Source organism: Podarcis vaucheri (genome assembly GCF_965113315.1).
Source record: "Podarcis vaucheri genome assembly, chromosome: 17".
In the NCBI taxonomy this organism is placed as follows: Eukaryota; Metazoa; Chordata; class Lepidosauria; order Squamata; family Lacertidae; genus Podarcis; species Podarcis vaucheri.
In genome coordinates, this window is record NC_138755.1 from 35,883,021 (window position 1) to 35,906,002 (window position 22,982).

At 43.5% G+C, this 22,982-nt stretch overlaps 1 protein-coding gene across 3 annotated transcripts in view; it reads left to right on the forward strand.

Annotated features, from left to right (window-relative positions):
* The window catches only part of LOC309521836 (stimulated by retinoic acid gene 6 protein-like), a 61,359-nt gene extending 38,599 nt beyond the window's left edge, over positions 1–22,760 (forward strand). The window contains exons 10-18 of one of the 3 annotated variants that reach the window (XM_082204864.1): positions 7,389–7,545; positions 8,622–8,697; positions 10,772–10,859; positions 14,784–14,832; positions 14,939–15,056; positions 16,598–16,717; positions 18,290–18,453; positions 18,602–18,754; positions 21,338–22,760. In XM_082204864.1, coding sequence (XP_082060990.1) covers positions 7,389–7,545; positions 8,622–8,697; positions 10,772–10,859; positions 14,784–14,832; positions 14,939–15,056; positions 16,598–16,717; positions 18,290–18,453; positions 18,602–18,754; positions 21,338–21,537 — 1,125 coding nt within the window. In that variant the 3' untranslated portion in view covers positions 21,538–22,760. The remainder of the gene's footprint in view (positions 1–7,388; positions 7,546–8,621; positions 8,698–10,771; positions 10,860–14,783; positions 14,833–14,938; positions 15,057–16,597; positions 16,718–18,289; positions 18,454–18,601; positions 18,755–21,337) is intronic. The other 2 variants (XM_082204865.1, XM_082204866.1) reach the window with 2 other exon arrangements.
* Positions 22,761–22,982: the final 222 nt, after the last annotated feature.

Here is a 22,982-nt window from a genome sequence, read left to right on the forward strand (position 1 = left end):
GACCAGATTAAATAATGGATGTCTGCAGGGCCGGATTTACCGGATTTTTCGCTCTATAAGACGCACAAGACCACGAGACGCACCTAGTTTTTGAAGGAGGAAAACAAGAAAATAAATATTCTGAATCTCAGAAGCCAGAACAGCAAGAGGGATCGCTGCGCAGTGAAAGCAGCAATCCCTCTTGCTGTTCTGGCTTCTGGGATAGCTGCGCAGCCTGCATTCGCTCCATAAGACGCACACACATTTCCCCTTACTTTTTAGGAGGGAAAAAGTGAGTCTTATAGAGCAAAAAATACGGTAGGTTTGATGAGGCCCTAAGCTACTGAAGGTAATGGGGCCCTTTATATGTCCAGCTGTCTTTTGTCTACAACAAATTGTCACTGTTTTTTTGTGTTGAATATATGCTATATGGTAATTTATGGGCCTAATAGGTATCTAAAGCCATTTGCACAAAAATTAGGAGCCTACACAACACAAAACACTGCTGCAGTATGTGGGTTTTATTTTATTTGTTTGTTTTTTATCTTACATTCTGAAAATGTACATCCAGGTTTTTTTCCTTTAAATTTTTTTGAGGCCCTAAGCTATAGCTTGTTTAAGGGGGACCGGGTGGTGCTGTGGGTTAAAACACAGAGCCTAGGACTTGCCGATCAGAAGGTCAGCGGTTCGAATCCCCGCAACGGGGTGAGCTCCCAACAGATGTTTGGCTTCCAAAGAATGTTCACAAACACTCACTTCCAGGTTTGCTGTGTTAGGGAGCCAAAACGTTCAACTCACAAGGAGTTCTGGATGCAAGGTATGACTGTATATTAATAACTAATTACAGTGGTACCTTGGGTTACAGACGCTTCAGGTTACAGATGCTTCAGGTTACAGACTCCGCTAACCCAGAAATAGTACCTCAGGTTAAGAACTTTGCTTCAGGATGAGAACAGAAATTGTGCAGCAGTGGCAGCAGGAGGCCCCATTAGCTAAAGTGGTGCTTCAGGTTAAGAACAGTTTCAGGTTAAGAATGGACCTCCAGAACGAATTAAGTTCTTTTTTTTTTTTTATAATAATTTTTATTACATTTTTCCAAATTACAAATAAGAAAAGACAGAATAAAAGAAAAGAAAAGAAAAAAGAACAGAAAATAACATCCATTTCAATAACTTATTTCAAATTTCCATTGGACTTCCCCACGTCTCCCGCATAGTGCATTCTTGATAATAAAGTCATCAGCAAATTATACCCTTATTTCGTGTTTTTCTTTATATTTTCAATTGCAATTTAAGTTTAAATCTCTTGTTCTCCGTTTACTCTAAAAATATAACCTGATATCATTTAACCCATTTAAACTTTGGTTCTTTCCCGAATGTTAACAATTTCCTAAATAATTAAACTTCATTGCTGGGGCTAACGTTCTAAATCATACGACATCTTATGTTTCATACAACTTATAATACTTTTGCAAATAGTCTTTGAATTTTTTCCAATCCTCCTCCATTGCCTCTTCTCCCAGGTCCCGGATTCTTGCAGTCATCTCAGCCAGTTCCATGTAGTTCGTCAGTTGCGTCTGCCACTCCTCCAGTGTGGGCAAATCTTGGGTCTTCCAATACTTGGCGATAAGAATTCTTGCTGCAGTTGTAGCATACATAAAGAAAGTTCTATCCTTTTTTAACACCTTCTGGCCGACAATGCCCAGAAGGAAGGCCTCTGGTTTCTTGGGAAAGGTGTACTTAAACACCTTCTTTAACTCATTATAGATCATTTCCCAAAAGGCCTTCAGTCTTGGGCACGTCCACCAGAGGTGAAAGAATGTCCCTTCAGCCTCCTTACATTTCCAACATTTATTATCAGACAAATGGTATATCTTAGCGAGTTTGACTGGGGTCATGTACCACCTGTATACCATTTTCATAATGTTTTCTTTCAAGGCATTACATGCCGTAAACTTCATACCGGTGGTCCATAACTTTTCCCAGTCTTCTGACATGATATTGTAACCAATGTCTTGAGCCCATTTTATCATGGCTGTTTTAACTATTTCATCCTGAGTGTTCCATTTAAGCAGCAAGTTGTACATTCTCGAAATTACCTTGGTCTTTGGTTCTAACAACTCTGTCTCAAGTTTCGATTTTTCCACCTGGAATCCTATTTTTTTGTCTTGCTTAAAAACCTCATTAATTTGGGCATAATGTAACCAATTTTGCACCTTATCCTTTAATTTTTCAAAGCTCTGCAACCTCCAATTACCTCCAATGTTTTCTATTATTTCCCAATATTTCGGCCAATATGCCTCCATATTGGATGTTTTCCGAGCTTTGGCCTCTATTGGTGAAATCCACCTCGGAGTTTTACTTTCCAATAAGTCTTTGTATTTTTTCCAGACCATAAATATTGCTTTTCTGACAATATGGTTTTTAAACATTCCATGTGTTTTCCCCTTGTCATACCACAAATACGCATGCCAACCTAACGAATTGTTAAAGCCTTCCAGATCTAGGACATCAGTATTTTCCAATAAAATCCAATCTTTCATCCAGCAGAAGGCCGCAGCTTCATAATATAACCTTAAGTCCGGCAGGGCAAACCCCCCTCTCTCCTTTGCATCAGTTAATATTTTAAACTTTATTCGGGGCTTTTTGCCCTGCCAGACAAATTTAGAAATATCCTTCTGCCACTTTCCAAAACAATCCACTCTGTCCACGATCTGCAAAGCCTGAAACAAAAACAACATTTTTGGCAAAACGTTCATTTTTATAGCTGCAATTCGGCCTAACAAGGATAGTTTCAATCTTGACCAGATTTCTAGATCTTTTTTAACTTCTGACCAACATTTTTCATAATTGTCTTTAAATAAATTCAAGTTCTTGGAGGACAGATTGACCCCCAGGTATTTCACTTTTTTAACAATGTTTAGTTCTGTTTCCCTCTGAAACCCCTCTGTTTCAGTAACCGTCAAGTTTTTCCCTAACACCTTAGTCTTTTGTTTATTCAACTTAAAACCCGCCACCCGACCAAATTTCTGAATCAATTCCAAAACTCTTTTTGTGCTAGATTCTGGCTCCTGTAATGTTAAAACTAAGTCATCTGCAAATGCTTTCAGTTTATATTGTTTCGCTCCGACCCGTATTCCTTGTACCTGCCGATCCTCCCTTATCATTTTCAGCAAAACCTCCAGGACTGAAATAAACAACAGAGGGGATAGGGGGCACCCCTGGCGTGTTCCTTTTTCAATATGAAGTTCTTCTGTCACCACATTGTTCACTATCAACTTAGCTTTTTGTTCAGAATAGATTGCCTCTATTCCATTCTCAAACCCCCTTCCCACTCCCATCCCTTCCAAGTTTTTCTTCATAAATTTCCAAGAAATGTTGTCAAAGGCCTTCTCCGCGTCAATAAAAATTAACACCGCTTTGGTGTTAATATTTGTTTGTAAGAGTTCCAAAATATCGATAATGTTCCTGGTATTATCATACAAATGTCTACCTGGGAGAAAGCCTGCTTGGTCCTTATGGATTACTGCATTTAATACCTTTTTAAATCTGTTAGCCAAGACATCCGCAAATATTTTGTAATCCACATTTAGGAGTGAGATGGGGCGATAGTTCTTAAGTTGAGTCTTTTCAGTTTCCACTTTAGGTATCAATGTGATGAATGCTTCTTTCCACGTATCTGGTGCCCTCCCTCCCCCCATAATCTGGTTGCAAACCTCCATTAATGGTTGCATCAAATAGTCTTTTAAAGTCCTGTAGTATTTGGAGGTAAGTCCATCGGGGCCCGGAGATTTGCCTAATTGCATATTCTGAATGGCATCCTCGATTTCCTGTTGTGTTATTTTACAATTCAAGATTGATCTCTTCTCTTGAGATAATTTTGGTAGGCCATTATCTTTCAAAAATTGTTCTATCTCGGTTGCCTCCTCGGGTTCTTGTGTGTACAATTTTTTAAAATATTTCTGGAAACACTTTCTAATTTCTCCCGGTTTCTGAAAGTTTTTCCCTTCAACTTCTAAGTTGGTAACGTAGTTTAATTTTTGTCTCTTTTTCAACTGCCAAGCGAGCAGTTTCCCACATTTGTTCGCAGATTCAAAAGATCTTTGTTTCATTTGTTTGATTTTCCATTCCACTTCTTGGTTAATCAATTTCGCATATTGTGACTGGTGAAATTTGATTTCTCTTAAAGTCTCTTTTGATTTTGGATTCACTCTTAATTTTTTCTCTCCATCACTTATCTTCTCCAATATCTTATCTTTTTTACTATTCCAAAGTTTTTTCTTGATTGTATTCTGTTGTATCAGAAACCCTCTCATAACAGCTTTACTTGCGTCCCAGATAATTCTTTTTTCCACCGAGGTATTCAAGTTGATTTCAAAATAGTCCTTTAGAGTTTTTTGGGCCTTCTTTACGATCTCTTGATCTCTTAACAGGTTGTCATTCATTTTCCATCTGAAGGAGTCGGCAGTAGTAAATCTCATTTCCATTTTCAAAGCGTTATGGTCGGAGCAAGTCTTTGGGCAGATTTCTATTTTTGTAGTCTTAGGTGCCAGCCCTCTAGTTGCCCAAATTTGGTCGATTCTTGTCCATGACAGGTGGGCCTCAGAAAAAAAGGTTCCTTCTTTACCTAGGGGGTTTCTCGTCCTCCATAAATCAATTAGGTCCATATTGTCAGTTAGTTCAAAGAAAGTTTTTGGTAGTCTTCCGTCTTTAGTCAAATTCTGATTCTGTGACTTATCCATCAAAGTAGAGACGACCCCATTCATATCTCCCATCATAATGATGTTGGAGTAGTCCAGATAGTCCAGTAATGTCTCATGCAGCTTCTTATAAAATTCTGATTTCCCCTCGTTTGGTGCATAGATTCCTAATATCAAAACTTTTTCTCCTTGGGTCAGAATTTCAATAGCCAGGATTCTTCCTTGTTCATCTTTAAACAAAAATTTTGGTGATAGATTCTCTTTGGCGTAAATCACCACGCCTCTCTTCTTAACTCTATCTGATGAAATAAATTCTTGGCCTAATCTTTTATTTGTTAACACCTTCCTGTGTAGCCTGGTCACATGAGTTTCTTGCAAACAAATTATGTCCAAATTCTCTTTCTTTAATATATGGAAAATCCTTTTGCGTTTTTCTGGGGAATTCGCGCCATTAATGTTCCAACTATAGAGCTGCAGAGACATCCTGTATCAATCTGTTGTTACTCTTGTTGGGTGTCTTCTTTTTTGTCCAAATCCGAGGGTGGTGGCTCTTTTCCTAGCTCTGGTGGTGGCCAAATAGCTACCGCTCCTTTCTGCAAATCTTCTCCGTGGTCGTGTAGGAACTTCTGGCTATCCTCTTTCGTTTTGATTTTTATCTTCTTTCCTTTGTATTTGAACGAAAGGCCTTGTGGAAACTCCCACCTGTAAGGTATTCCGTTGCCTCTCAAAAGTCCAGTTAGGTCAGTGTAGTTAGATCTTAGATCCAGTAATTGTTTAGGTATGTCCTTGTAGATTTGTGCTCTTCTGTCCTGGATCTCAAGTGCTTTATTGAAATGTAGGTCGAGTAGCTTGTCTCTCTCCTGCTTAGTCCTTAAGATAATCAAACAATCTCTAGGTCTGTCCTTCCCAGCAGCCCTTCCCACTCTAAATGCAGTTGTTATTTTAAAGTCTGTATCTTCGTTTATACCCCAGAATTTAGAGAATTCTTCTGTCAAAAAGCCAGTCAAGTCCTCTTTCTCGATCTCTGGGATAGAGCGTAATCTCAAATTATTTTCCCTGTTTCGCAGTTCCACCAAAGACAGATAGGCCTGCTGGTCAGTAATATGTTTATGGAGTGGCCTTACCTCTCCTTTCAGTTCCTCCACTTCTTTAGTTACTGCTTCTACTTTCTCATTCGCAGCCTCGGCCAATTTTCGATTTTCAGATACAACGTCCTTTAGGTTTCCAATATCTTGTGAATGCTTAGCCACCTGTTCAGAAAGTTTGTTGATTGAAGATGTGGCTAAGTCAATTTTTGCAGTTTGATCATCCACTTTTTTGTTCAAAATTGCAAATTGTTGTAGCATTTCCTCTAGAAGAATGTTGGATCCCCCAGCTGCCATATCTTCACTTGTTAATTGTTCTGGTTCTTCAGCTGGGGTTGTTGGTAATGGTACAGCCTGTAATACCGCAGGGACTGAAGATCTACGGCCCTGGGAAACCAAAGTTGTTTGTACCAATTTGCCTTTCCCTGCTTTCGACGCAGCTCTTGTTTTTGGTTTACCACTCATTCCACACTCATTCCACACCTGTCTTTGGATTCAAGGTCAAGCTGTCCAAAGTTCCATGGGAAAGACAGGCCTCAGAGTGAGTCACCAGACCACAGAGAGACAAAACAAAGTCAGTTCTCAGGAAATTGTAAATCCCAAACTCCACTAGAGGGAGTATTGTTCAGTTCATGAAAGAAGAAACAAAGTTTCCGTCGCCATTAAAGTTCCTACAGTTAGTTAGATTAATAAATGTCTTTAGAGAAGAACTTTTCCTTCTTGCAGAGCCCTCTCAATTTTGCCACAATAGTTCCCTAAAAGGTGCAAAATACAGTTGCTTAATTGTATCCACCGGTAGTGCCTCTAAGTATCTGTTTCAACTTTGTAAGTGTATCCACAACACAACTTTTTGCCCGCTGCAAAGTCCGGGACTAGGGATTTTCAAGTCTTTAAAGTTTTGAAAGTTTTAGCGGAGAAGAAACCCCAAGTAAAATAGACACAGTCACAGAAAAATAAAGATAACTTGCCTTTCCCTTCAATTTCCGAATTTCTCCAGACGTATGCTGTCTCTCATTTAAAAACCCTTTTGTACTGCTTCCAGCTTGTCAGTTTCTTTGCCTTTGATCATTAAGCACCTCCGGGAGACGGACTTCCTTTTTCTCGTCTCCCGCTTTCAGCCGAATTCACGAATTTGTAATCCAATCTCAAATAAATCCTACTCACGAGTAGTTACTTTGTAATCCAATGTAAAGGAAGAAAGGTCGGCGCTCATCGGTAGCAGCTGCGCGGCTTCACTCCCGCAGAAAGAGCGATGAATCCACAGCACCGCTTCCCCTCCGCGCTTCCGGAGCCCCTTACGGGGTCCCTTCTTCGTTTTGGGGGTCGCTCTCGGTGCCCGCCGGATCCCACGGCCACGAGCTCGCTCTGCTCGTGGTTTAACTTAATGGGTCGTCGCTTCGCCGTAGCGAACAACCCTTTTCTGCGGAGCCCCTCTTTGCTGCGCAAAGAGGACCGCCATTACACGTTTCGCGCCGCCTCCGGAAGTTCCAGAACGAATTAAGTTCTTAACCCGAGGTACCACTGTATTATTTTTATTTCAGAAAAGCATAATACGTTGTTTTATCCTATCATTTTTCTTTGGAGATAGCCACTGTTGTTGTCTTCATCTTCTGTGTATCCTCCAGTTTGTTGTAGGTGAATTTATTGTATCCAAGTTTATTTTCGACATGCTAAAAAATCTTAAAACATTGCTAGACCATCTGCTTCAATCTTCTCCTGACGAATTAGAAGAAACCATGGCCTTTTCCAAGTCTTTTGGAGAATTCAATACCGTTGTAGAAGGTAGGGGGAAAGTTTTGCATCCTAAATCTAACTATTGTATTATTTGGAGGAGGACCTTCTGGGGCTAGATGGACAGAGGGTATTATATGAATCCAAAGAATCTATATTTGCATCAGCCACTAGCCATAACAACAAAACAAAACAAAACAAAACAAAACAAAATGGACTGAAGATAGAGTCAAAAACTTAACTATACAAAATACCATATTTTTCGCTCTATAAGACGCACCAGACCACAAGACGCACCTAGTTTTTGGAGGTGGAAAACAAGAAAAAAAATATTCTGAATCTCAGAAGCCAGAATAGCAAGAGGGATTGCTGCGCAGCGAAAGCAGCAATCCCTCCTGCTGTTCTGGCTTCTGAGATAGCTGCGCAGCCTGCATTCGCTCCATAAGACGCACACACATTTCCCCTTACTTTTTAGGAGGGAAAAAGCGAGTCTTATGGAGCAAAAAATAGGTACATTTTGGAGGTTTCAATCAATAACCAAATAATAGATCTTATTCTAATTGACCCTGCTAAAAACCTTGCAGTTTTTGCTGTCACCTGATCATCTTGATCTGCTAAAAAAAAGGTCACAGTAGCTGCGCGACCCAGCATGGACAATAGTAGAGGGGTAATAACCTCAGCCATGATTTGGCTCATGGCTCTGAGTTTCTCATCTCTGCTTATGCGCATCGTGGTGCTCTGCTCTGGGAGGGGTGTTCCATGTTCAGAAGTTCAGGTTTCTTCTCCGGATGTTGACAAACCCTAGCACTTTAGCCTGTCCAGATCTCAACGTAAAAAGTTTTCATGTGGTGTATCCATTTAAGTTTTGCCCTTCCAAATCTACCCTGAGCAGTTCACAAGCGAAGAACCAAGAAGAGGTTTAAAGCAAGGATACATGTTTATCCCTATATGATGTAGCACATCAGAGTTTCAGTACAGTACAGATGTTTAGAAGATCAGTGATAAGCACATGTTTTGCATTGTTTGTTTTCAAACTGAAAGTGTTCCTGGCAAGGCTAAGTCAGTTCATATTTTCCAATGTGTTCAAAGAATATTGTATGGATTGTGTCTTTTTGCTTGTTTCACAGGTGTTTGGATTTGCACAACTGTTACTTCCTCTGTCATGAGTGTTGCTTACGTACTGTTAATGTTAGCCTGCTACAGGTATGGATAAGCTGTGGATATCCTAGGGCAAAAATAAGACTGGCAATTGCCTTATCAGGATTTGGGAATGTCCACTGGGCTTGACCACTTGCACGGACATTCCCTCTTCCCCTTCAGATTTGATGATAACTGTGGTTAGCATGGTTTTCATATGGGCATTTTCGCCGGGGACAAACCACGGTTGACAGTGTGGGGTAATAGTGAGCTTGCTATACTGTGGGCAAACTGTGGTTAGCGAAAATGCCAGTGGAGACATAATACTAACTGTGCCACTGCTGCATCAGCACTCAGGGAAACCGAGTGTTTTCTGCAACCCTGTGGGCCAAAACCCTTGCTAGATCCACAAATGGAGAATGCTTTTTCATGTGGTCTTCCAGTGAAACTGCTCCAACTATTTCCCTGACAAAGCAGCAATAATAATAATAATAATAATAATAATAATAATAATAATAATAATTTATTATTTATACCCCGCCCATCTGGCTGAGTTTCCCCAGCCACTCTGGGCAGCTCCCAATCAAGTGTTAAAAACAGCAAGACAAGTGTTAAAAAAAGCAAGACTTTGTGGTACAGTCATACCTTGGGATGAATATGCTTCAGCTTAAATATTTTCGGGTTGTGCTCCGCAGCGACCTGGAAGTAATGGAGCGCATTACTTCCGGGTTTCGCCGCTCGCGCATGCGCAGACGCACAAAATGATGTCATGCGCATGCGTGGAAGTGGCGAAACGCGATCCGCGCATGCGCAGACGTGCAGTAGCGTCTTACATTCGCTTCAGGATGCGAACGGGGCTCCGGAACGGATCACATTCACATCCAGAAGTACCACTGTACTGTCATAAACCGATGAAGTTGGATGGAAACTGTGGAGGGTTTTTATACGCAACAATAAAAAACTTTTTTTTTAAGGTGAGCTTGAACTGATTATTCCTGGGGAGTCTGCAACTGAGCTTCTCTTGTGGTGGTGGCATATATGCCAACTCCCTGGCATCCTAGGTGCCCAAGCACCCACAAAATTGCCCATGAAGGGGCTGTTGTTGTTGTTGTTGTTTAGTCGTGTCTGACTCTTCGTGACCCCCTGGACCAGAGCACGCCAGGCACTCCCGTCTTCTACTGCCTCCCACAGTTTGGTCAAACTCATGCTGGTAGCTTCGAGAACACTGTCCCACCATCTCGTCCTCTGTCGTCCCCTTCTCCTTGCGCCTCAATCTTTCCCAAAATCAGGGTCTTTTCCAGGGAGTCTTCTCTTCTCATGAAGTGGCCAAAGTCTTGGAGCCTCAGCTTCAGGATCTGTCCTTCCAGTGAGCACTCAGGGCTGATTTCCTTCAGAATGGAGAGGTTTGATCTTCTTGCAGTCCATGGGACTCTCAAGAGTCTCCTCCAGCACCATATTTCAAAAGCATCAATTCTTCAGCGATCAGCCTTCTTTATGGTCCAGCTCTCACTTCCATACATCACTGCTGGGAAAACCATAGCTTTAACTATACGGACCTTTGTTGGCAAGGTGATGTCTCTGCTTTTTAAGATGCTTTTTAAGATGAAGGGGCTAGGCACCCACAAATTTCAGTGCCAGGGCCATGCACGCTGCCTGGCACCCATGGCCCCGGGCACTCACGGTTGCGGGGGCAAGTTGGCACTTAAGGCTGGTGGTGACGACACACAAATTTCCTTCTTCTAAGTGTGTGATAGATTCTTAGGGGAGAAGCAGCCAATGTGGTGCTCTACAAATGCCATGGGACTACAATTCCCATCAGTCTAAACCAGTGTGGCCAGTTGTCAGGGATGATGGGTATTGTAGTCTAGCAATGTCAGGAGGGCACCACGTTGCTCCTGATTTTAGGTATCTGGCTACTGATGCTAAAACCGAGACTTTCCCCTTCTTGTGTCGTACAGATGTTAGAGGAGGTGTGAAGGTAGCCTTCCCTAACCTGGTTGCTTCCAGATGTTGTCAGACTACAATTCCTATCATCCCTGACATGCTGGCTGGGGATGATGGGACCTGCCTTTCAAAAGATCCAGATGTCACCTACTAGAGTGATGTCTCCAAACATTTTAAAAAACATTTTCCTCACTAGAAAACACATAAAGAAGCTGCGGGCAGGCAAGAAGTGCTACTTTCTGACGGAATCGGAATCGGAAACTGTGCCATCTACTCAATGTGTGGTGAGTTTTTACTCCTATTTTCACCCCATATAGGAGTTTTCATTCCTATACCTGAAGGAGCGTCTCCACCCCCATCGTTCAGCCCGGACACTGAGGTCCAGCTCCGAGGGCCTTCTGGCGGTTCCCTCACTGTGAGAAGTGAGGTTACAGGGAACCAGGCAGAGGGCCTTCTCAGTGATGGTGCCCGCCCTGTGGAATACCCTCCCATCAGATGTCAAGGAAATAAACAACTATCTGACTTTTAGTAGACATCAGAAGGCAGCCCTGTATTGGGAAATTTTTAATGTTTGATGTTTGACAATTTTCATAGAATCATAGAAGCATAGAATCATAGAGTTGGAAGAGACCACAAGGGCCATCGAGTCCAACCCCCTGCCAAGCAGGAAACACCATCAGAGCACTCCTGACATATGGTTGTCAAGCCTCTGCTTAAAGACCTCCAAAGAAGGAGACTCCACCACACTCCTTGGCAGCAAATTCCACTGTCGAACAGAGCTGTAAGCTGCCCAGAGTGGCTGGGGAAAACTAGCCAGATGGGCAAGGTATAAATATAATAATAATAATAATAATAATAATAATAATAATAATAATAATAATAAAAAACACCTTAAAAATCCTTTCAGTCAAAAGTCAACTTACAGTCACTTTACCAGAGCCCAGTTTTTCGCTTTGAGATCCCGGGACCTCTTCCTAGGCAGTTGAGAAAAGTAGATGGATAGAGAACATATTTATTGTGGAATTGTTTTGATTTCATGAAAGCCCTCTTAGATCAACCTCCCCCAGTCTGGTCCTCTCCCATTGTTGATGGACTCCATTTCCCTGTGAGCCCTAGCCTACACGGCCAGCATTTGTGGAATTGTAGTCCTGCAAATCTGAAGGGCATCATGTTGGCTTCCCTTGCGTTAGACTGGAGTGCGGTGGAGATAGCAGAAGTCCAGAAAATGTGTTTTCATTTCCTGAAAGGGAATAACAAGCCCTGCATATATTTCTATGAGACACGGGGTGGCTAACCTTTTTTTGGCCAACCCATGGGTGGGTTGCAGATACTAGCAATGGATGTGGCCATCCATTTCACACACACACACATTTGCACGACACACAGAGGCACATGGTTTTTGCAGATCAGTTGAGCAGAAGGGGGCTGTTGCCTATTTTGATCCATTGTCACGGGGCCCCTAAAAAGGTGTTGGGATACTGCCAGGGAGACAAAGGCCACCATGTCTCCACGTCGACTCCCGGTCTCCCATATGAACAGTATCAGTCAGTGGCGTAGCGTGGGTTGTCAGCACCCGGGGCAAGGCAAGTAATTTGCACCCCCTAACCCGTGGATTTGCGCCCCCTAACCCTAACCCCCAGATGTTGCACCTGGTGCGGCCGGCCCCCCCTGCACCCCCCACACTACACCACTAGTATCAGCGACACGAGCCTCGGAAATAACTGTCCACATTCCAGGACTCATACACACCCTTTTTGCAGAGTTTCCAAATGGAAGATTCACGAAGGAGAGCAGCATATTTACAGCTTTATTCAGCGGTGGTCAGAACAAAGAAAAAACATGACTGCCTGCCTTCCTGTCCAGGCAACAGAGAGAAACAAAAGCTATAAACAAAGCAGAAACTTCCTGTGAGCAGGAAGTACGCAGGCTGTGACTCACAACAGCCTGTCCCCTTTTTAAGGTGGAACGGAAATATCCTAACAGGGTACAGGGCCCCTAGACCAGAGGCTGCTCTGCCTATTTGGTAATCTGGCACTGATCTGGTTCAAGGTTACCTAGCTATCTTATTTTGTTCGTTGAAATATTTATAAACCGCTGTACCATAAAAACATATCAAAGTGGTGTACAAGTTTTTGTTTTAAATAAAACCTCATGGCTGAGTGGAGACTCTTTCCTGGACTTAGTCTGACACTAACGACTATACCCTGTAGATGAATTTTTGTGAACTGTGCCCATTTTCCTATATAGGAGGGTGAGGGACGCGGGTGGCGCTGTGGGTTGAACCACAGAGCCTAGGACTTGCCAATCAGAAGGTCGGTGGTTCGACTCCCCGCGATGGGGTGAGCTCCCGTTGCTCGGTCCCTGCCAACCTAGCAGTTCGAAAGCACAAAGTGCAAGTAGATAAATAGGTACCGCTCCAGCGGGAAGGTAAACGGGGTTTCCGTGCGCTGCTCTGGTTTGCCAGAAGCGGCTTAGTCATGCTGGCCACATGATCCGGAAGCTGTACACTGGCTCCCTCGGCTAATAAAGCAAGATGAGCACCGCAACCCCAGAATCGGCCACGACTGGACCTAGTGGTCAGGGGTCTCTTTACCCTTTACATAAGGGAGGGCAGGAGGTGCTGAACGCTCCCCCTCCCCTGAAACCCCAGCTATTTCCCCCTCAGTGTTGCTTACTTCTAGTCTCAGAACCTTACCTTGAGAAGAATGTCTGGTGAAAATCAGGTTTGTGTGATAACCCCACGTTCAATTTGTTCACACAGTCCTTTAAAGTCAATTCTCTTGCTTTATTTAGGAACCTGATTCTGACAGAAGGTTACATGCTACTGTCAGGTTGGGGTTACCCCCTTAGATTTCATATGCTAATAATAATAATAATAATAATAATAATAATAATAATAATAATAATAATATTTTATTACTTATACCCCAGCCATTTGACTGGGTTTCCCCAGCCACTCTGGGCGGCTTCCAACCAGAGATTAAAAATACAGTGGTGCCCCGCAAGACGAATGCCTCGCAAGACGGAAAACTCGCTAGACGAAAGGGTTTTCCGTTTTTGAGCTGCTTCGCAAGACGAATTTCCCTATGGGCTTGCTTCGCAAGACGAAAACGTCTTGCAAGTTTGTTTCCTTTTTCTTAACACCGTTAATACAGTTGTGACTTGACTTCGAGGAGCAACTCATAGAACACAGTGTACATAGTAGCCTTTTTTGAGGTTTTTAAAGACTTTGGTGATTTTTGAAGCTTTTCCAAAACTTCTTTTGCAGCCATTTGGTAAGTTAAGCTTTTAAAACTTTTTTGGGGGGTTTTGGATTTTGGGTTGGGGTGTTTGGAATTCAAGGACTTGGTGTTGGGAAGGGGTTTGCAAGAATCTGGAAGCTTGTGTGTTTTTTTCTGCATTTTTATGATTTTCTGTGACCATTGGGCCACTCTGCTGTTTTTTTAAAAAAATTCTGGGTTTGAATTTCTGTGTGCTGGGTGGCTGGGGGAACAGTTGGGGAGGGGTTTGCAAGAATCTGGAAGCTTGTGTTTTTCCCCCTGCATTTTTATGATTTTCTGTGACCTTTGGGCCACTCTGCTGTTTTTTTAAAAAAATTCTGGGTTTGAATTTTGAAATGCTCTTTACAGTATGTGTGACTTTAAAGAGCACTTAATAGACTCTTGTTGTACCAAATTTGGCTTTGTTTGGACTTTTTTTGACCATAGGAACACATTAATTGATTTTCAATGCATTCCTATGGGAAACCATGCTTCGCAAGACGAAAAATTCGCTAGACGAAAAAATTCGCGGAATGAATGAATTTCGTTTTGCGAGGCACCACTGTACATTAAAACATCAGTCATTAAAAACTTCCCTAAACGGGACTGCCTTCAGGTGTCTTCTAATCATCAGATAGTTGTTTATTTCCTTGACATCTGATGGGAGGGCGTTCCACAGGGCGGGCGCCACTACCGAGAAGGCCCTTTGCCTGGTTCCCTGTAACATCACTTCTGGCAATGAGAGAATCACCAGAAGGACCTCAGTGTGTAGGCTGAAGGATGGGGGTGGAGACGCTCCTTCAGGTATAGGGCTTTAAGGATCAGCACCAACACTTGGAATTGTGCTTGGAAACACAATAGTTCTATTTCTATTTTTTGCTTCCAAATTGTGTTTGTGGCATGCCTGCATAAACGAACCGCCCTTTCTTTTTCTCTTTACATCAACAGCTAGCACTGGGAAGATTCACCGCTTACCAAATCGCATACATAATATGGGGTATGTGATAACTTGTCTCTCGGGCCTTTGGCATAAGTTCATAGGGGGCTGGTGTTCCCATCCCTCTCCCCCAATTCCATGTTGACAACTTTTATCTTCCATCCAGGTTACCTGATCATGCATCTGATGCAATTTGTAGCTGGGATGATTCTTGTGTATGTGATTATTTTGCCCATGGTACATGGTGAATGGGCCAAACTTCTGGACAAGTGGGGAACCGTGATGTAAGTGTCAGTTTTCAGAAGAATAGCTCTCTTTTCTTAAAAATAATAACGGCTTTTTATAATTTGTAAACGAAAAAAAATAAAAAGGCTAACTTCTTTTGTAAATGATTACTTTATAGTATATATTACAGTCATACCTCGGAAGTTGAACACCTTGTGAGTCGAATGTTTTGGTGCCTGAATGCCGCAAACCCGGAAGTGAGTGTTTGCGAACGTTCTTTGGAACCCGAACGTCTGACGCGGGTTCCGTGGGTTCCTGCAGCCAATCAGAAGCCGCAATTTGGTTTTTGAATGTTTTGGAAGTCGAAGGGACTTCCAGAACGGATTCTGTTCGACTTCTGAGGTATGACTGTATTTTATATAAAGCGCTTGAAGGTTTTAACAGCTAAGCACTGTACAGATTCCACTAAACAAATAAAGATATTTTTTTAAATTCACTGATGAGAGACTGAGGATTGGAGTGATTGTTCTGTGGCATAGGAGCCAGTTCCTAGGGCCTGAGGTCCCTTTGCTCCCCCCGCATAAAATATTTGAGGCAGCCAGGTCCCCTTAAAGTTGATGGGCATGTGTTGCGTCTTGTGATTATTTTTTTGGGGGGGGGGCATGGAGCAGACCCATTTAAGTTAATGGGCATGCTTATCTTAGGTCAGGCAGGTCCAAAGTTCATCTCAGGGGTCTAATCCAGCCCACTGGTTGGTTAAATCCGGCCCCTGTGGCAGTTTACTTCCAGGGGTAAAATCCTTAAAAAAAACCTTAGCAAAAAAGGTCAACAACCCTGGTTGGCCCTCACGGCCCTTCACTTCATCAAATCTGGCCCTCCTTGAAAAAAGTTTGTACACCACTGTCTTAGGTTCATTCACCCATCGAAGACCATGCAACTCCACAGTTACAAGGTAGGAGATTTCAAGGGAAGAAATTGTGTGTCGCCAGCAAACAAGCAAACCACCACCAAAAGCACACAGTACTTTCCCCAACGAACCACACAATTTGATGCTGCCCCACCCTCCCCAAACAAACCAGGAGACAGATTTGGAAGTGTGTAAATAAGAAGAGGGATGTGGGTGGAGCTGTGGTCTAAACCACCGAGCCTCTTGGCCTTGCCAATCAGAAGGTCGGCAGTTCGAATCTGCGACGGAGTGAGCTCCTGTTGCTCTGTCCCAGCTCCTGCCAACCTAATAGTTCTAAAGCAGGCCAGTGCAAGTAGATAAATAGGTACCACTGCGGTGGGAAGGTAAATGGTGCTTCTGTGTGCTCTGGTTTCTATCACGGTGTTCCATTGTGCCAGAAACAGTTTAGTCATGCTGGCCACATGACCCGGAAAGCTGTCTGTGGACAAACGCTGGCTCCCTTGGCCTGAAAAGCGAGATTAGCGCCGCAACCCCAGAGTCACCTTTGACTGGACTTAACTGTCCAGGGGGTCCTTTTACATTCATTTCAGCTGGTCTGAGTAGAACTTACCTGAAAAAAACTCTTTATCTCCATTTCCTTGCAGTGGTTATAATTTTCTCAAAATAGTTTTATCTTCCTTTTCTGCCTCACAGTCTTTCATTTGTCCTCGTCATGCTTTTGAGGAGGCTGGAGTTGTTTGCAGGTTCTCGAGTCTTTCTTCAGCCGAAGATTTCACCAAAAGACGATCAGAGACCTCTGGCACTTGACAACAGGTTGGTATCAGGGAGTGAGACTATTCCTGGTCTTCAATTCCTTGAATAAAGGTATTCCATTAGGGCACCTAGGCAAATCACGCAAGATGGGAAGATGGGAAGTCTCCCTCAGGAGGTTGGAGGGTTTTAATCAGAGATTTTATGGTCATCATGGATGCTTTTTTTTGGAGATTCCTGTATTGCAGGGGGTTGGACTAGATGACCCCTGGGTCCCTTCCAACTCTACAATTCTATGAGCTATCCCTGCAGCATGTTATATTTATAAAAAGGCCACCACTGATAATGGTGATGAAACTCTCGCTTTCTCCCTTCCCACAATCTGAAATGTTCCCTCTGCCACAAGATTCTTCTGAACATGCCAATCAGCTCCAAGTTGCAAATCCTTCGAGTCCCTAAACAAACCTTCTATGACACCCGCAGTCCATAGTCTTTTTCAGAACCAGAATTTACCTTTAAACCCATGTTGCAAAATGGCACCCACCTTTAATTTTTTAGATCATATATGACTCTCTGTCTCCTCCCTGTCTTCAGATTTCTGTCTCTGCTTGTCTTTTCATGTTCTGGTCTGCCTATATTTCTTATTAAAAACCAATAAACCAGGCATAATGAACTTAGTGCTCTTCATATACTGTTGTACTACAATTCCCATCATCTCTGACCGCTGACTATGCTGACTGAGGCTGATGGGAGTTGCTAGTCCAATAATGTCTACTTTGACTCCCCCTGCTGCAAACAAAGGGAATGGCAATGGTGCGGCTTGTGTAATTCAAGTCAAAGTGCTACCCTCTTGTATTCCAATAGGTGATTAATGGGATGAAATCACTTATGTCTATTTCCCATTATTTACATGCATTTGTATGTCTGTATTTTCTTGGAAGCAACAAGCTATTTCTGACACCTTCTTTTTGTCCAGGGTTAATGCAGTACAGTGGTGCCTCGCAAGACGAAAAGAATCCGTTCTGTGATTCTCTTCGTCTAGCGGTTTTTTCGTCTTGCAAAGCAAGCCCATTGACGGATTAGCGGATTAGCGCTATTAGTGCTATTAGCGGCTTTTAGCGGCTTATCTGCTGATCGGATCAGCTGATAAGCGGCTTAGCGGCTTAGAAAAAGGGGGGGGGAGGAAAAAACACCCGCAGGAACTCGCAAGACATTGTCGTCTTGCGAAGCAAGCCCATAGGAGATTCGTTTTGCGAAGCACCTCCAAAATGGAAAACTCTTTCGTCTAGCGAGTTTTCTGTCTTGCGAGGCATTCGTCTTGCGGGGCACCACTGTAAAGCTTTTTCAACCATTCAACAAGTACAGTTATTCAAATTCAACAACTTTAATTATATAGTATTATATCACCTTTATTTCCTTAAGCTACGCGCAGGAACAATCACTAAGCATTTCTGAATATTGTAGCAAACTCAATGCAACCGCATCTGCCTTCAAATTCAGACTTGGAGAATATTTATGCTTTGGTCTGAGCTATGTTTACTGTAGTTTGAAAGCAAATACACCTGGTCCTGCCTCCACTTTTTTCTGTGGGGGGTGACTGTGGAACTGCTCAGCTGAGACATCTCTTCATTTCAGGAAAGCCTTTGTAAACTTCAGCTACTTTTTATTCTTCCACTCGGTGGTGGTGGGCTTGTTTTCCTGCCTCATGAGAGTGTTACGCAGCACTGTCCTGGGTGCCTTCCTGATTGGACGACTGGACAGGCCAGTGATGCCAAAGGGCTTTGAAGGCTGTGATAAAGGTAAGCACCCCGAGAGACGGATGCTGTGGATACTGGGAAGTTCTCAAAATACGGAACTGATCTACATTTCCAATGCATCATGGCTTCATTGTGGGGATGGAAGGGTGCATTTGGCATCAACAGGTGAATGGTGTTTATTTCACTGTAGCACACAAGTCTTGGGTTGCAATGCTTTTGATGGACCACTACCACTCGAACCCCATCCTTGTCTGCTTCTGCCACATCCTGGATACCAAAATCAGACAGAGGCAAGGGCAAAAAGTCAATGGACCCACCGAAAACACGGACATGCGGGAAATAGGTAAACTATCAGAAATGCTGGGAGTCTATTTAACAAAGCTTATATGTTTGTGTGTCTCTAGCTGTTTCTTTCTTTCTTTCTTTCTTTCTTTCTTTCTTTCTTTCTTTGATATACTGCCCTTCACCGAAGAATGACAGGGCGATTTACAGTACAGTCAAACCTTGGTTCCCGAACGCCTCTGTTATTCTATGTTTCGGCTCCCGAATGCCAAAACCCTGGAAGTAAATGTTCTGGTTTTCAAATGATTTTCGGAAGTCGAATGTGCTACACAGCTTCCATTTTGAGTTTCCCTATTGTATCGAGGCTTCCGCTTTCAGTTTTTGGTTGTCAAACATTTCGGAAGTCGAACGGCCTTCCGGGACAGATTACATTCGACGACCAAGCTTTGACTGTATTAAAAATATGTAACATAGTAACAAGCAAAACAGTAACACACACACACACACACACACACACACACACACTCCATAGTTTAAAAGGCCATTGATTAATTAGCCAAAGGCCTGGGAGATGATAATGCTTTTGCCTGGCACCTAAAGATATGTTTTGCAAATTGTAACTCTGCAGTTGTGAGGATGGCTCCTATTATCGCTACCACCAAGGAACTGAAAAAATGTACACATTAAAAACTGTTTGTCCTGGATGTTTTCTAATTCTTAAAAACCCAAGCCCTTCTTCCCAAGAACAAGAAGTTCAGAAACTCAAAATTTGTTCTGGGCTAGCAAGGGCCAATGGGACACGGGTGGCACTGTGGGTTAAACCACAGAGCCTAGGACTTGCCAATCAGAAGGTCGGTGGTTTGAATCCCCGCGACGGGGTGAGCTCCCGTTCCTCGGTGCCTGCTCCTGCCAACCTAGCAGTTTGAAAGCACGTCAAAGTGCAAGTAGATAAATAGGTACCGCTCCGGCGGGAAAGTAAACGGCGTTTCCGTGCACTGCTCTGGTTCGCCAGAAGCGGCTTAGTCATGCTGGCCACATGACCCGGAAGCTGTACGCTGGCTCCTTCAGCCAATAAAGCGAGATGAGCGCCGCAACCCCAGAGTCGGCCGCGACTGGACCTAATGGTCAGGGGTCCCTTTACCTTTACCTAGCAAGGGACAAACAAAAAAGACATGTGCCCCACTTATTCTTAGATTGCCAACTTTTTCATCAGCCCACTGTTCCTGGGTCTTGTAACAGCAGCTGGATGTGAGGACATTATCGGCGTCTATGCCATGAAAAGCTACCGCTACTGATTTCTGCTGAGCAAGCTGCTTTTAAGTGCATAAGAGCCTGCCAGTCCCACCCCACCCCCACCCCCGGCCAGTTGGCAACACTACATATTCTTTGAAAACCCCATTCACTCACAGCAGCACTGGTCACATTCCATTCTAGAGTTTTGTTTTGTTTTGAAAGTCTCTGCTATCCCAGCTGTACGATTCGCTGTCCAAACAGTGAATGTTATAAGTACTGTATGTGATTGAGGTTGACAGGTTGGCTAGTTGGTCCAACCAGGGCCAACCCATCCATGAGGCAGCAGATCCCAATTACCGTAATTTTCGCTCCAAAACACGCACTTTTTTGCTCCTAGAAAGTAAGGGAAAATGCTTGTGCGTGTTACGGAGCGAATGCACGGATCGGAGCCATGGCTGCTGTCAGTCAAGCAAAGGGGGAGCCGTTTACACGCTCTATGAGGCTCTCGCTTTGCTTGCTTTAAAGCGACCTGGAGCCGGGGAGGAGGGAGGGAAGGAGAGCCATGGCAGCAAAGCGGACAAGGAGGAGGGACAGACGCTAGCAAAGGTCTGCGCGCTCGCTAAACAGAGCAATGAGGCTGCAGAGAGATAGCAGGGAAGATAAAATTTAAGCAACCAGCAGCAAAATAAAACCAACCTCTAGCTCTGAGCCACGCAGTGAAAACCATGTGTTTTCTGGGAAATCAAATAATCATCCGTCCCAGAGGGTATAAAAAAGGCTGGCAAGCCCAGAGAAGGGGGGCAGGCAATGAGCATTAGCTTGTCTGTACCATTTTTGTCATAGCAAAATAAATAATTATTTTACTGCAGTCAATTGACTCTTTGAAAGCGACCTCTGAGTGCTCCAAGGGAAAGGAACAAAAGGAAAGGTCTTTCAGAACAGTCATTAGTCTGCCCCAGGGTGGGTTACGACAATTAGAAGCCTAATTTTTAAAAAGGATTAGCATTCAAGTGAATAGGGTTGGTCCCAAGATATGTATTTCAGGTATCAAAGGCCAGGGTAAAAAGGAAGGAGGTGGTCTTGCAGATATTTGGGGCCTAAGTTACTTTGAGCTTTAAACACTAACGTGAGCACCTAGAGTTGTACCTACAGCTGCAAAGCTACAGGGAACCAGGCAGAGGGCCTTCTCGGTGATGTCGCCCGCCCTGTGGAACGCCCTTCCAGCAGATGTCAAAGCAATAAACAACTACCTGACATTCAGAAGACATCTTAAGGCAGCCCTGTTCAGGCGGGGTACAAATAATAAATTATTATTATTATTATTACCTGGAAACAAAATGGAAGCCTTATAAATAAGGTATAGAGGTTGTGGTGCATGCATGTTGCTGATGTTTGAAAATTTAATTGTCAGTCTTGTTTTTAGCTCCCAGGGTATCAGGCAGAGCCAGGAAAAGATGGCTGTTGCTTTACACGCTTTTGAATAACCCCAGTCTCCTGCAATTCCGGAAGCGAAGACTAGGATCTAATCCTGTGGATTTTCCACAGCCCTGTGCTGTCCCTCCAGGCGATCATTCGACAGACCAATTGGTGCGTTGGGATCAGCATGTTTAATATGTGGACTCTACGTGGACTGTAGAGATGCCGTTCCTGATGGTGCAACGACAAAAGCGGCGCAAGTTATACTTGCTGAGAGTTGCATTTATTGACAGCTTGTTCCATAGTGCTTTCTAAAAAGATAACCTGTTGTATTTCCACCACATTATGTGTCATGCCTTCCCCCTCCACATGAACGCCTGGTTTGCCTGCCTGCTGCAATCGTTAATAAACTATACACAAGCCATTGGCTCTAGGAAGATTTAGGTAATCTCTTTGAAGACCACACAAGCATGCACTTTTTGTGTGTGCTGTCCCTATGAATTATTTGACACTTTCCTTCCTGGCTAGACCCAGGGCTGTGCAAAGCTGGTAATGGGCCCAGGCTGGACAGAAAATGTAGGCCCCATTTCAAACTGTTCGTGTCGTGCATAAAAAGGTAAAGGTAAAGCGACCCCTGACCATTAGGTCCAGTCGTGACCGACTCTGGGGTTGTGGTGCTCATCTCGCTCTATAGGCCATGGGAGCCGGTGTTTGTCCGCAGACAGCTTCCGGGTCATGTGGCCAGCATGACTAAGCCGCTTCTGGAGAACCAGAGCAACGCACGAAAACACCATTTACCTTCCCGCCGGAGTGGTATCTATTGATCTACTTGCACTTTGACGTGCTTTCGAACTGCTAGGTTGGCAGGAGCTGGGACCGAGGAACGGGAGCTCACTCCGTTGCTGGGATTCGAACCGCCGACCTTCTGATCAGCAAGTCCTAGGCTCTGTGGTTTAACCCACAGCGCCAACAAGTAACAGAACAGAGCAAATACTCAAAGTCGGCCTCCTCAGAATCATAGGCCTGTGCCAATTACTCCCCGTTCCAGCTCCTCGCTCTGTTCTGCCCTGCCCTGCGCAGACCAGGGGATCTAGAATGAAAGCACATCTGAGGTGGGAAATCAAGGTAGAGTCAGTGACACTGGTTTAATAACAACGAGTTTTTGTTTTTTTCCAAGTTGCCAAACTGGAATCCTGAGTTTCCAAACCAGTGACTTGAGCTGGTCTGTGCATGATTCCAAAACTGCTTTCAGATTATTTGTTCTCAAGGTTCCTTCATTAGTTCTACTCGCTGAAAGTTTTCTTTAAAAATGTTTGACGTTTTACTATGTTTTTATATGTGTTGTAAGCTGCCCAGAGTGACTGGGGAAACCCAGCCAGATGGGCTGGGTATAAATAATAAAATTATTATTATTATTATTATTATTATTATTATTATTATTATTGAGCAGCTGCTTCCAAAGCTGGTTGTACTGTACACTTACTGGTGTAGCTCAGCCTATAGGCAATGAAAACCTTGCCTTTTCTTGCTGTGTCTTCCATTGAAATTGATTTTGAGTTCACGTTGCTATGTTTACTGCTGACAGGTGGGGAAATAATTTGGGATGTTCCATTAGGACTTTCTTATTCTGCGTTCTCGAC